Source organism: Chlorocebus sabaeus, chromosome 10 (genome assembly GCF_047675955.1).
Source record: "Chlorocebus sabaeus isolate Y175 chromosome 10, mChlSab1.0.hap1, whole genome shotgun sequence".
NCBI classification, from domain to species: domain Eukaryota; kingdom Metazoa; phylum Chordata; class Mammalia; order Primates; family Cercopithecidae; genus Chlorocebus; species Chlorocebus sabaeus.
Window position 1 is genome coordinate 21,258,154 of NC_132913.1, and position 13,938 is coordinate 21,272,091.

At 40.4% G+C, this 13,938-nt stretch overlaps 1 protein-coding gene across 19 annotated transcripts in view; it reads left to right on the plus strand.

Moving 5' to 3' along the window:
- The window catches only part of R3HDM1 (R3H domain containing 1), a 195,412-nt gene that overhangs the window by 147,067 nt on the left and 34,407 nt on the right, over positions 1–13,938 (plus strand). For all 19 annotated transcript variants that reach the window (XM_073019640.1, XM_037988052.2, XM_037988054.2 and 16 more), the window contains one exon: positions 3,610–3,761. In XM_073019640.1, coding sequence (XP_072875741.1) covers positions 3,610–3,761 — 152 coding nt within the window. The remainder of the gene's footprint in view (positions 1–3,609; positions 3,762–13,938) is intronic.

Genomic DNA, 13,938 nt, shown 5'->3' on the forward strand with positions numbered 1-13,938 from the left:
ATTTGAGGTCAGGAGGGTGAGACGATCCTGGCCAACATAGTGAAACCCCATTTCTATGAAAAATACAAAAATTAGCCGGGCGTGGTGGCAGGCGCCTGTAATGTCAGCTACTCAGAAGGCTGAGGCAGGAGAATCACTTGAACCCGGGAGGCAAAGGTTGCAGTGAGCTGAGATTGCGCCACTGCACTCCGATTGCACCACTGCATTCCGGTCTGGGTGACAGAGAGAGACTCAGTCACAAAAAGAGAGAGAGAGAGAACTCCAAAGACCACTTTCATTTGTCTCAACAAGGAGAGAATAGCCTAGTTGGGAAGATAAAATACACGTATTTTATGTATTTTATCTAAACACATGTGAACAGATTGGTGATAGTGTACAGATTAGTAACTGAGGATCAGCATGAAATACAGCAATGAACAGGTTAAGGACTTGATTTGAAGCCTTCTGGGAAGTTAGAAACCTTTAGCTCTTCAAAGAAAATGATGGGCATAAATTGGTTAAGATGACATTCTGAGAATGAAGAAGAGTATAAGCAAAGGTGCAAGCATATTCCATATAATTTCAGAAAGTTGAAATTCAAGTGTGAAATGTGAGATTGTCAAATGTTGTTGAGCCCCAAGTGTATGTCCAGTTTTGAGGACCCTTGACCATAGAACACATCTACAAAAGAAAGAAAAGATACATCATGAAAACTGGGTTTTCCATCTTCATTTTCTCTCACATCCCCCATGCTTCTGACCCCTTATCCTCCATCCTTGAGCCTAGGCACATGAGCCTGCCCTTTGTCTGTTTCCCCATAGTTAAGCATTAAACAGGATTGGCACCAAGCCAGAAGCCTTCCCTCCTGAAAGACTCTGGTTATAGTATCTAATCCAATACAGAGTTGAGCATATAAGATCTGCCCTTAATCTTTGGGGGCTTACATCTAGTAAGAGAAATGTCATTTTTAAACAAATTACAGCCTAATTAGTGTAGTTTTTTTTTTAATTGACTGGGTATTGAAACCATTCCAGAGCTAAGGTAGTGGTCATAATTTCTACAGCATACATTTTTACATTTTAACATTATTTTCTCATTGTATTTAATGTAATTCTCACATTGGCTCAATGATTGTAGGAAGTATTGCTCTGGCCAGCTATCAATAATAGTCATCTGCTTTAAAGTATGACTCCTACTACATTTGGTAATCAAGCTGGGTAGTGATAAACTGTCATCTAAAAAATAAGCCAGAAAAGTCATCTGTCCTATACCTCCTGAGCCAGAGGATATGGATTTGAACTCTGACTTTCCCTCCAGTGCATTCTATACCTGTACATTTCTCTAATAGTGGTCGCTTGCTCACTCTATCTCGCTCGCTCTCTCTCCTTCTCTCTCCTGCTTCCTCCCTCCCTCCTTCTCTTTGTTTTTGAGATAGGGTCTTGTTCTGTCACGCAAACTGGAGTGCAGTGACGCGATCTTGGCTCACTACAACCTTTGCCTCCCAGGCTCAAGTGATTCTCTTGCTTCAGCCTCCCAAGTAGCTGGGATTACAGGCGTGTGCCAGCACACCTGGCTAATTTTTGTATTTTTAGTAGAGATGGTGTTTTACCATGTTGGCCAGGCTGGTCTGGAACTCCTGACCTCAAGTGATCTACCCTCCTCAGCCTCCCAAAGTGCTGGGATTACAGGCATGAGCCACTGCACCCGGCCAATCATTACCTTTTAAATCATAGAGCCAGGTATAGAGAACAGTGAAGTGATTCTAGAACTGAGTTTCTGGAGCCACAAGGTTTGAATTCTGACTTTTCTACTTACTAATCTAAGGTCTTATAGCTAGTAAGTGGGAAAGTCAGGATTCAAACTCATGCCATCTATTTAGCCATCTACAAAATAAATGATAAAAGTACCTTCAGGCTGGGTGCAGTGGTTCACGCCTGTAATCCCAGCACTGTGGGAGGCCGAGGTGGGCGGATCACCTGACATCAGGAGTTTGAGACCAGCCTGGCCAACATGGTGAAACACCATCTCTACTAAAAAATACCTTCTTAGATTGTTCAGAAGCCTTAATGAGATAATACACGTAAAGCACTTAGAACTTAAAACATGGCAGTAAATAGCCAATAATGTTAACCCTCCTATTATTACTATTACTAACATCATCATCATCAGTGGTTATAGTGGTTATATTGGCTTTTTTTTTTTTTTGAGACAGAGTCTCACTCTGACGCCTAGGCTAGAGTGCAGTGGCCCAATCTTGACTCACTGCAACCTCTGCCTCCTGGTTCAAGCAATTCTTGTACCTCAGCCTCCTGGTTCAAGCAATTCTTGTACCTCAGCCTCCTGAGTAACTGGGATTACAGGCATGCACCACCACTCCCGGCTAATTTTTGTATTTTAGCAGAGATGGGGTTTCACCATGTTGTTCAGGATGGTCTCGAACTCCTGAGCTCAGGCAATCTGCCCACCTCAGCCTTCTGAAGTGCTGGGATTATAGGTGTGAGCCACCGCGCCCAGCCTGGCTTTCTTTTTTTTTTTTTAAATAAAGATCCTTCAAGCCACTGAATATATATTGGCTTTATTTAACAAAATCACTGTAATCAAACTCTAATATTGTGGTACATTTGTAAATTAAGAACCTTTTATGCCTGTGTTGTTTCTATCTTAGAAACTGTAGAAACTGGAGAGTGGCAATACGGAATTGTGTTCATGTGATTTCATTTAGATGATATAGAAAACAGAATTGAAAGATACACTGTCTATTGAATGCCTACTATACTAGATCCTTTAGTTGTGCTATCTCATAATGGAAATAATACCTCCTTTCTAATGGAGGTGGTGTTTCCATTTTTTCTGGTAAGAAGCTAAGGAGCCTCAGAATAGTCACTTGTCCAGTATCACTTAGATGACTGATATCACATGTAGGTACCTTAAGCTCCAAAGCTGTCACTTTTTCTAATCCATTGCATCTCACTGCCATCCTGCCTGATTTTTACTTATTTCTACCTGAGGTAAACTGTGTTACTCTTTCTATATCAAATGCCCATCCTTATGTGGAAAGTTTCTTTTTCATAATTTAACCTTTTCATAATTCATTGCATCCAGCCTACAGTACGTACATTTACAAATGCTAGCCAGAAGCAATAGCTAACGTAATAAAGTGGTAATGCTGTGGCTGACAGGAAAGCCTGTTGGCAGTGTTAGCTTATTTCTGACTGCTCATGCTTTCAAAGTTTATGGAGGCTGCTGGGCACGGTGGCTCACGCCTGTAATCCCAGCACTTTGGGAAGCCAAGGTGGGCGGATCACTTGAGGTCAGAAGTTCGAGACCAGCCTGACCAACGTGGTGAAACCCCATCTCTACTATGTAACAGGTGTTTAAATACAAAAATTAGCTGGGCATGGTGGCACATGCCCGTAGTCCCAGCTACTCAGGAGGCTGAGGGAGGAGAATTGCTTCAACCTAGGAGGCAGAGTTTACAGTGAGCCAAGATTGCACCACTACACTCCAGCCTGGGCAACAGAGCAAGACTTCATCTCAAAAAAAATAAAGTTTATGGAGGTGGAAAACATAAACATTTGCAAGCCTTTGAAAAAAAACCTTTTTCTCTTGAAATTGTCTTTCAAATTTTAGGTTTCACTGCCTCAAGGTTCTCAAGGAATTCCCCATCAGACTTATCAACAGCCTGTTATGTTCCCTAATCAGTCTAATCAAGGATCTATGCCCACAACGGGAATGCCTGTTTACTATAGTGTCATTCCACCTGGTCAACAAAATAATTTAAGGTGAGTATGACTAAGTAACCTAATCTTCCAGCTTCTTATTGTTTACCAGGATTATGGTCTGTTGCTAGTTTTAAAGTTGACTAAGGGACATTACTTGAGACCACTGTCTAATGTAGAATAGAAAAAAACTATAATACAATATGCTTTTTAAAATATTTCTTTCGGCCAGGTATGGTGACTCGTGCCTGTAATCCCAGCACTTTGGGAGGCCAAGACTGGTGGATCACCTGAGGTCAGGTGTTCAAGACCAGCCTGGCCAACATGGTGAAACCCCGTCTCTACTAGTAAAACAAAAGTTAGCTGGGCGAGGTGGCGTACGCCTGTAATCACAACTGCTCGGGAGGCTAAGGCAGGAGAATCGTTTGAACCTGGGAGGCAGACGTTGTAGTGAGCCAAGATTGCGCCGTTGCACTCTAGCCTGGGCAACAAGAGTGAACTTCTGTCTCCAAAAAATATATATATATTTCTTTCAGTAAAATCATTACAAGGAAAGCAGTCTATATAAAACCTAAAGGCAAGTCAAATCTCTCTTGTGCCTAAAAATTAGGCCAATCTTCTGTTATTCACACAAATGGAGTAACAGTTGGCCATAGACTTCAGAGATGGGAGTGTAATATTTAAGGTTTTTATAGGGGTCTGGAAAAATTGTATTTCCTGTGTATAACTTTAGCAGTGAAATATCTTGCTGAAATATTTCAGGCTTTGGGAAGCTTATTTTTCATCAGTAAGGGGAGGGAAGGCATATAAGAGAAGTAAATGATAGTAGTTCTATATTAAAGCAAGTCATGAAGTATTCCATAAGCAGAAATGTCTCTGACAAGCCATGTTTTGAAAATACTAATCTTTCATTGAATTCGGTCCCTTTAGTTCATTGTTCAGAATGTATTACCAAACCATTGTTCATTTATTCTCATGGCATCCCTGTGTTACCAACCAAGTCCATTCTGCCTGCATATAGCAAGCCAATCACTGTGACAGTGGGTTTTGCAAAAGAGAAAAGATTTTATTCACAAGGCTGCTTGTGAAAGGAGATGGGAGAACAAATCTCAAATCTGCCTCTGAAAATAGGGCTTGTGGGTACTTACGGAACAGAGAGTAGGGTGGTCTAAAGTGTGAGAAAATGTGATTGATGGGTAGGAAAGGTGATTGGCAGATTGGAAAGATGAGGTAGTTGGGGTTTCTGCACAAGCATAATCAAGCTACATGGTTCTTCATAGGATGTGTGTGGAGAAAATCGGGTTAGCATGATCTGAAGGTGGAATTTTAGGCCCTCTAATGCTAAAAGGTCACTCCCTGGGCACCTGTGCAGGCCTAGTTGAAGGGTTCGTGATCTCAACCAGCTTGGATTGGACATGAGTTGCCCCCTGGATCCTGAAAAACAGCTTTAAACACCTGTTATATAGTTAACCACAGTCAGAAATGTTATCTGTAAGGAAAATAGTGGGAGTTTAGTTATATATTGCTTGGCCATGTGACTTGCTAGTGGGAGTTTTAAGATTAGCTAAAAGTATCGATTAAAAGCAAGCAAAGCCAGTTAAGTTTGGCAGGCTGATTAGGTCAGCCCTGTTTCACCTGGGAGGTTGCCAGAGGGGCAGCTGTTCTCCTTTAAAGAATGGGGGCCTAAGTTACCATCACTTGTAAGAGGTTTTTAGGCCAGGGATGTTGACTCACACCTGTAATCCCAGCACTTTGGAGGCAGAGGCGGGTGGATCACTGGCGGTCAGGAGTTCAGAACCAGCCTAGCCAACATGGTGAAACCCCCTCTCTACTAAAGATACAAAAAATTAGGCCGGGCGCGGTGGCTCAGGCCTGTAATCCCAGCACTTTGGGAGGCCGAGACGGGCGGATCACGAGGTCAGGAGGTCAGGAGGTCAGACTATCCTGGCTAACACAGTGAAACTCCGTCTCTACTAAAACTACAAAAAAAAAAAACTAGCCAGGCGTGGTGGCAGGCGCCTGTAGTCCCAGCTACTCCGGAGGCTGAGGCAGGAGAATGGCGTGAACCCAGGGGGCGGAGCTTGCAGTGAGCAGAGATTGCGCCACTGCACTCCAACTTGGGCGACAGAGCGAGACTCCGTCTCAAAAAAAAAAAAAAAAAAATTCGCCAGGCATGTTGGTGGGCACCTGTAATCCCAGGTACTCAGGAGGCTGAGGCAGAGGTCACAGTGAGCCGAGATGGTGCCATTGCACTCCAGCCTGGGCAACAAGAATGAAACTCCGTCGCGAAAAAAAATAAATAAATTGTTGTCATTCAGTTATGGTTACAGATGGTATTTGGGCGTGGGATTGACATACTTTGTTGCACTAGAAAAGGGGGGCTTGGTTCTGAGTTTATCACAACTCACTCTCCCCAAGAGGAACTCACATATTTTCCCTCTCCTTCCATCGTTATGGCTGCCAGTGTTTCAGTGCATGATAGAGGAGGGCTTTTTTTTTTTTTTTTTCTTTTGAGACGGAGTCTAACTCTGTTGCCCAGGCTGGAGTGCAGTGGTGCAAGCTCTGCTCACTGCACGCTCTGCATCCCGGGTTCAGGCGATTCTCCTGCCTCAGCCTCCCAAGTATCTAGGATTACAGGTATGCACTACCATGCCCCACTAATTTTGTTTGTTTGTTTTTTTAATAGAGATGGGGTTTACCATGTAGGCCAGACTGGTCTCGAACTCCTGACCTCAAGTTATCTGCCCGTGTAGACCTCCCAAAGTGCTGGGATTACAGGTGTGAACCACCATGCCCGGCCTGGCCCAGGCTTTTTAAATGGCACATTGATTGTGAATCTCTCAGGCAACCTTGCAATTTTATATCATATTGAGTCCCAGCTCCTTTGAGGCACAACTACTGCACAATGAAAATAGAAATATGTACTTCATTAAATTTCCCATTTGTTGTATGAGTTCAAATTTTATAAATAAGGAAAAAAATACTCCGAATCTGAGTTTTTTACCCTGATAAATCTAAGTTTGGGATCTAGAAGGCCAATTCAGTTTCCAAACTGTCAGAGGCAGAAATCTGTGCTAAAGTAGGTTGAAATGAGGAGTGAGGAAGTTCATGAATTATCTAATTTTGAACCAAAGTTTAATTTTTTATTTATCAGAGAATACTACCAAAGTTATCATTTCTGTGTGAGGCAGAGGCTGAGAGATGGGTACTGAGTCATCCTTTGTAGGCCTGCATACTGGGAGGAGGGACTTTCATGAGGGAAGGATATCAAGCCTGTAAGAACCTATTTAAGAGGGCTTACGCTTTCACACTTTTTCACGTTTGTTAGACTTGTTGGTCCCTTGAAACAGAAAAGATTTTGTGTGCTTGACTTGTGAGAGAGCTGGCCATAAGAGTGTGGATACAGGTGAGAGAGCATAATTATGTTCCTGCCTCTATAGTGAGCCTTATTTTAAAGATAAGGGCAGAATCCAAAAGCTGTCAAATGGGTGCTGATGAGTACACTTTGGAAAGATCCTCGGTTTTAGTCCCTGGGCCTGCTTCGCAAAGAAAATAAAAAGTTTGAAGAGCTAGCCTTGGCCTGAGGGATAGCCTAGAGCACAGAAATTAAAAGATAGATGAGATTCTCCAACAACCTCCAATGTGAATCTTGATTAAAAGTCTTTGGTGCTGGGCACGGTGGCTCACACCTGTAATTCCAGCACTTTGGGAGGCTGAGGCGGGTGGATCACTTGAGATTAGGAATTCAAGACCAGTCTGGCCAACATGGTGAAACCTCAACTCTACTAAAAATACAAAAATTAGCCAGGCATAGTGGCAAGCACATGTAATCCCAGCTACTCGGGAGGCTGAGGCAGGAGAATTGCTTGAACCTGGGAGACAGAGGTTGCAGTGAGCTCAGATTGCACCACAGCACTTCAGCCTGGGCAACAGAAGGAGACTCAGCCTCAAAAAAATAAAATAAAGTCTTTGGAATTACCCACAGCTTAGAGCTGTGACTCATATGAGGCAGATAAACTTGAAATAAGATAGGTGTAAACTGACAGTAGTGATTGGTTACCATGTGACAAACTAGCATTGATCTGTTCCAGGTGTAGAGTGCCAATGTGAGAAATTGAATGGGTTGTACATGAAGCAGGGAATGTGTATTCTGTCAGACTCTATCTTGGTACATTTTGGACTAGTTACTTGGTAGGAAGTCAAGTCATGTACAGAAATAATTAAAGATCTCTGACCAGCTGCAGTGGCTCACACCTGTAATCCCTGCACTTTGGGAGGCCAAGGCAGGCGGATCACTTGAAGTCAGGAGTTTGAGACCAGCCTAGCCAACATGGTGAGACCCTGTCTCCAGTAAAAATACAAAAACTAGCCAAGCGCAGTGGTGGTTGCCTGTAATCCCAGCTACTCAGGAGGCTGAGGCAGGAGAATCACTTGAACCTGGGAGGTGGAGGTTGTAGTGAGCCAAGATCATACCACTGCACTTCAGCCTGGGCAGCAGAGTGAGACCCCATCTCAAAAAAAAGAAAAAAAAAAACCAACAACACAGAATTCATTAAAGATCTCTTTGGGTGAAAAAAAAAATCATAATTAATTGATTAATTTTTTAAAACATAGCAGCATTCTTCACAGAAAATGTCATTTCTGCTTCTGGGCAATATTTAATAGACAAATCACCATAATATTTCAAGTTTACTTGGAACTGTCACTTAAAATGTCAACTATTGGTAATTTTTATTAATTAGGTAGTTGAATTACCATCTAAGGGCTAATGAATGGAGGCAATTCAGAAATCTAGACTTAGTGGCTTATATAAATTACATTTTATCCTACATATTTCAGTATATTTACATGAAAAGCAGGGGTTGATCTAATTACTGAAGCACCAGCTGGGTGTGGTGGTCGGGCAACAGAGTGATACTCTGTCTCATAAATAAATACATACATACATACACACATACATACTCAAGCGCCTGAAACAGGGCCTGGAATTAAAGTCAGAGCTTGGTAAATTTATACTGAATGAACATATTTCTTAAATGTCAAAGGTCAGCTTGCTTGCACATGTGTGTCTGTACATAGACATCATTAACTGTTGGCCTCAATTTTATTTTGTTTCTGTAACCTCTCTATGCTTTTTAAATTTTTCATCAATTTTTTTTTTTAATTACAAAACAAATAATGCTGTTAATATAAGTGAAGCAATACAGAGATGTGTAAAGGGAAAGGTAATCATCATGCCCTACTCCACCCCCCGTCACCAGGTAACCAGCATTCACAGGTGCCTAGGCGACAGGGTGAGACTGTCTCAAAAAATACATAAAATAAAATAGTCAAACTTGTAGAAGCAGAGAGTAGAGTGATCGTTGCCAGGGTCTGCAGGGAGGGGGAAGTGGAGAGTTACTTTTCAGTGGATATAACATTTCTTTTGTGCAAGATGAATGAACTCTGGAGATCTGCTATACTACATTTTGCCTATACTCATACTGTGTCGTACTCTTGAAATTTATTAAAAGGGTAGCTCTCATGTTTAAAACAAACAAAAAAAGATAAATTGTTATGGTGTCTTTGAGGGATTTGTGACATCCGTTTTAATAGTTCACATGCCTTTAGCACTTACCTGGTTCTGAGCTCTGTTCCAGATCATTGTAATGAGTGGATACTTCTCCAAAAAGCAAGTATGAAAGCTGGAAGAAACCATACAGAATCATCAGTTTATCCTTAAAGCAACAAATATTTTCATTTTGGCTGTTACTCCCAGTTAGACTAAATGTAGTAAGATGTGTATTTTTTTAGTGTGACTTTTTTCCTGATTAATATGTTTTCTGTGTAATGTGAATCTACGTCATTGTTCTTTTCTGGCTTGTCAAGCCAATACTTTTTCAAAGACACTACCTTTTTTGGTTTAAGAAAAGTTATCTTTTTGTTTACCTCACTGAATTTGAAGTCTCTGCATTTTTATAAGAACACTTAGCTGAGAAATGAAAAATAAATCACATTAATTTTCTGAGTTACATAAAGAAAATTATGTGTAGCAGATTCTCAATATTTGTAGACTTTGTATTTGCAAATTTGCCTATTTGCCAAAATTATTTGTAACCCCTAAATAGATATTCATTGTACTTTCTTTTTCATTCATGGACACGTTCAGTGTGGCAAAAAAGTTTGAGTCATCAGGCAAGCACATTCCCAGCTGAGGTCAAACAAGGCACATGCTGCCTCCCTATTTCAGTTCTTCTATTGTAAACAGTTGTCCTTTGCAGTCTATTTAGTGCCACGTTGTTCACACTTTTTTGATTTTGTTTGAAATGACTCCCAAACAATGCTGATTTTCTGTCTTGTGTTACTAAGCACAAGAAAGCTCTGCTGTGTGTTCAAGCATGAGTTGGTACTGGCCATCAGTTCAGTGTTAACGAATCAACAATACAGTACATCCAGAAAAAGGAAATTCACCGATGTGTACGTGAGGCCACTAGAAAGTCCTAAAGTAACAGCCAAAGTACATGACAAAGTTATGAAAAAGATGGAAAGGCAGCTAGATTGGTGGATTCATGAATCCGAGTTTATCTTCCTGTTTTGGGGGACTTTTTCGTTTCTCTTGGCTTCTCAATATGATAACCAAGTTTTTTAAAAAGCATAGTGGACAGCATTGTTATGAAACTGAAAGTCGAAGAAATTTATGATCATGTTACCCAGGGTCAGGAAAATGGTAAACACTTCTCAAATAGTGTTTTGTTATCAAGACATACAGCGAAGGGCCAAGGACGGTAATCCCAGCACTTTGGGAGGCCGAGGCAGGTGGATCGCTTGAGACCGAGAGTTGGAGACCAGCCTGGCCAATATGGTGAAACACCGTCTCTAGTAAATAAATACAAAAATTAGCCAGGTGTGGTGGCGGACACCTATAATCCCAGCTACTCAAGAGTCTGAGGTAGGACAGTCACTTGAACCCAGGACACAGAGGTTGCCGTGAGCCGAGATGGCGCCACTGCGCTCCATCCTGGATGACAGAGTGAGACGGCCTCTCAAAAAGAAATACTGAAGTTTCTCAAAGTTTTTACGTTTCTAGAATCTCATTTGTCTTCACAGTGTCCTTCTAAAAAGGATAAGAATATGTATTTGTTTTTATTTTACATGTAGACATTATGAAATTTCAACCCTATATATCTTCATTTAATTGGTCTGGCCCTAATCTTAAGCCTGAGCAACATTACTTTTTAATGCCTGCCAGGTGATTCTAGTGTGCACCAAAACTTGAAACCCTCTGGCCTACACTAACTAGCCCTCTAGTCTTGTTTTTATTCATGCCTACAGCTGTCCACAAGTAACTATAGCCCAATAAAACTTTACACATTAGCAGAAAAGTCATGATGTCTGTCACTGTTTATTAGTAGATTTTCATCTGAAATCCAGTGCCCTGACATAAAACTATAAATTACTACATATCAAGTTTATAAATTTTTAGATCTTAGTTGGAAAGTGTATCTTAAACTCTAGGTTACAGGGTCTTGATCCATACAGTCTTACTGTGTTTTAGATGCTAAATGGACTGTAGTAGCCCTCATTTTGTTACAGGATTATAAGGAATAAGATTCCTATAAGAACATAAAGTGAGTCTTTGTTTTGAAAAATGTCTTACTTAGCTTGGATTGCTTAGCAAAATTGTTTTCTTACAGAGGTGCCTTGTGTAGAAAGGTAGAATTTGAATTATTATATCTACTTTCAGCTCAGTCTTTCAGTTCACTGAGGCAACTTTGTGTTTGGATTGGATTGTGTTGTTACTTATCATTATGAAGATTGAGCAGAGCCGGATACAAGTCACATATACTGTCACTTTAAGCAAAGTACTAGTCAGGGACACTAATTCTACAACAACTCATGAGATTTTTCTCAGTCCTTAGTGTGGAGGGAAAATTAGTTTGATACCAGCATAGACTTCGAAAGTGGGCAAGTGAGTAGGATATCTTCAAAATGCTCTCATTTTTACTGGTTCTTCTCCAATTTTGCCTTTCATTTTTGCTAGTTTTATCTTGAAATTCAAAACTATAATACCTTTGTCTTTGATCTATATTCTCAAAGGGGTAGCATACAGAGAGGAACTTGAAAAGACTGTAGCCTTTTTTTTAGAACCTTTAAAAAATGTTTCACAGAATCTGTATGAAATTATGAAAAAGAAAACCTACCTTCAAGTCTTTTTCCCTTTATTTTCTCTCCACAGTCTGTTTTTCCTCATTTTTGTATCCTAGTATTCCTCTAGTGTCCGTTTTGTCCTACTTGTGATACCTCTCTTGTATTCATTTTATTTCTCCTAAACTTCTGGTTTTATGTTGTCAGTTTTTTTGTTTGCCTCAGCTATCCTTTGAAATAATTGTTGATAATAAGTCTGTCGATCTGAACTATATCTTTTGATAAAGTTTTACTTCTCTCGTTATTAAAAATGAAGTTACTAACACTTAGCTTAGAGAAATAAAATGTAATAAATAAAATTTTGATTTGGCAAGGTAAGTTCAAGAGATGTGCTGCACAAGACTGTGTCTACAGATAAATATTGTATTATACACTTAAAACTCTGTGAGGATAGATCTTGTGTTAAGTGTTTTTACACCAATAAAAATATTTCTTAAACTGAGCAAACCAATATACTCTACAGCATATCTGCACTGATAACCTATGTATGATTTTGTAGCACTAACAGAATAGATGAAGAAAGATATTGTTGAAGGAATAAAATGAAAAAAGGTTACTTTCACTGCTAAAATATTATCTTTTCAGAAATTCATTTCTTCTTTAGTAGATATAAAAGAGTATTTAGTTTTTTTGGTTTTTGTTTTGTTTTGTTTTGTTTTTTACCACTTTTTTTTTTTTGAGACGGGGCCTTGCTCTGTCGCCCAGGCTGGAGTGCAGTGGCCAGATCTCAGCTCACTGCAAGCTCCGCCTCCCGGGTTTACACCATTCTCCTGCCTCAGCCTCCCGAGTAGCTGGGACTACAGGCGCCCGCCACCTCGCACGACCAGTTTTTTGTATTTTTTAGTAGAGACGGGGTTTCACCGGGTTAGCCAGGATAGTCTGGATCTCCTGAACTCGTGATCCACCCGTCTCGGCTTCCCAAAGTGCTGGGATTGCAGGCTTGAGCCACCACGCCCGGCCTTTTTTTTTTTTTTTACCATTTTTGTAGGCATGTGTTTGTTAGCAAGATTTATTAGTAAATAGTTTTATTCACCAAAAAATGTTAAAGGAGAAGGGAAGAGAATGCTGTAGCTATTTCGTTTTTGTGAACTCACCAAAATGAGTGAAAATAGTAATGCTTTGGATTTAAATTATTTAAGTAGGTACTTTTAAGGAATAGGAGAGACAACATTTCGTGAAACTCTTCATCCATAATTGATCACACCGAGTATTTGTGGTGCTTCCTCAGCCTCTCAATGAGTTTCTGATGTTGAAGAATACTTGTCTTATGTCTGTATTTTGTCTATTAAAACAGTCTTTCCTCTGTGTACTTTGTTTAGGTCTTTCTGGTTAAACATACACAGTCATTGTAGAAAATTTGAAAATATTTGAAATTTCAAGTGTTTGATGACAAATCAACTACAGTCTCAGCACCCAAAAATAATCACTGATAAATTTTGATGTACCTCACCAAAGTCATTTTTCAGTGTGCATACATATATATGAACTATGTTAGCAATCACATTTTTTAACATTTTATTTTATGCTTTGTAAAACCTACGTTATTAATTTTTCTTTTAGGCTGGGCATGATGGCTCATGCCTATAATTCCAGCACTTGGGGAGGCCAAGGTGAGTGAATCGCTTGAGCTCAGGAGTTCAAGACCAGCCTGGGCAGCATAGCAAAATCTCTTCTCTGCAAAAAATACAAAAATGAGCTGGGCATGATGGCACATGCCTGTGGTCACAGCTACTCAGGAGGCTGAGGTGGAATAAGCCCAGGAAGTTGAGGCTGCAGTGAGCTGAGATCACACCATTTCACTCCAACAGAGAGAACCCCTGTCTCCAAAAAAAAAAAACAGAAGGAAAGAAAGAAATTTTCTTTTTAAATTAAATATATAAGCTGGATGTGGTGGTGGGCTCCTGTATTTCTAGCTACTTGGGAGGCTAAAGCAGGAGAAGAGCTTGAACCTGGGAAGCAGAGGCTGCAATGAGTCGAGGTCATGCCACTGCACTCCAGCCTGGGCAGCAAAGCAAGACTCTGTCTCAAAAATAAATAAATAAACCATATATAAATA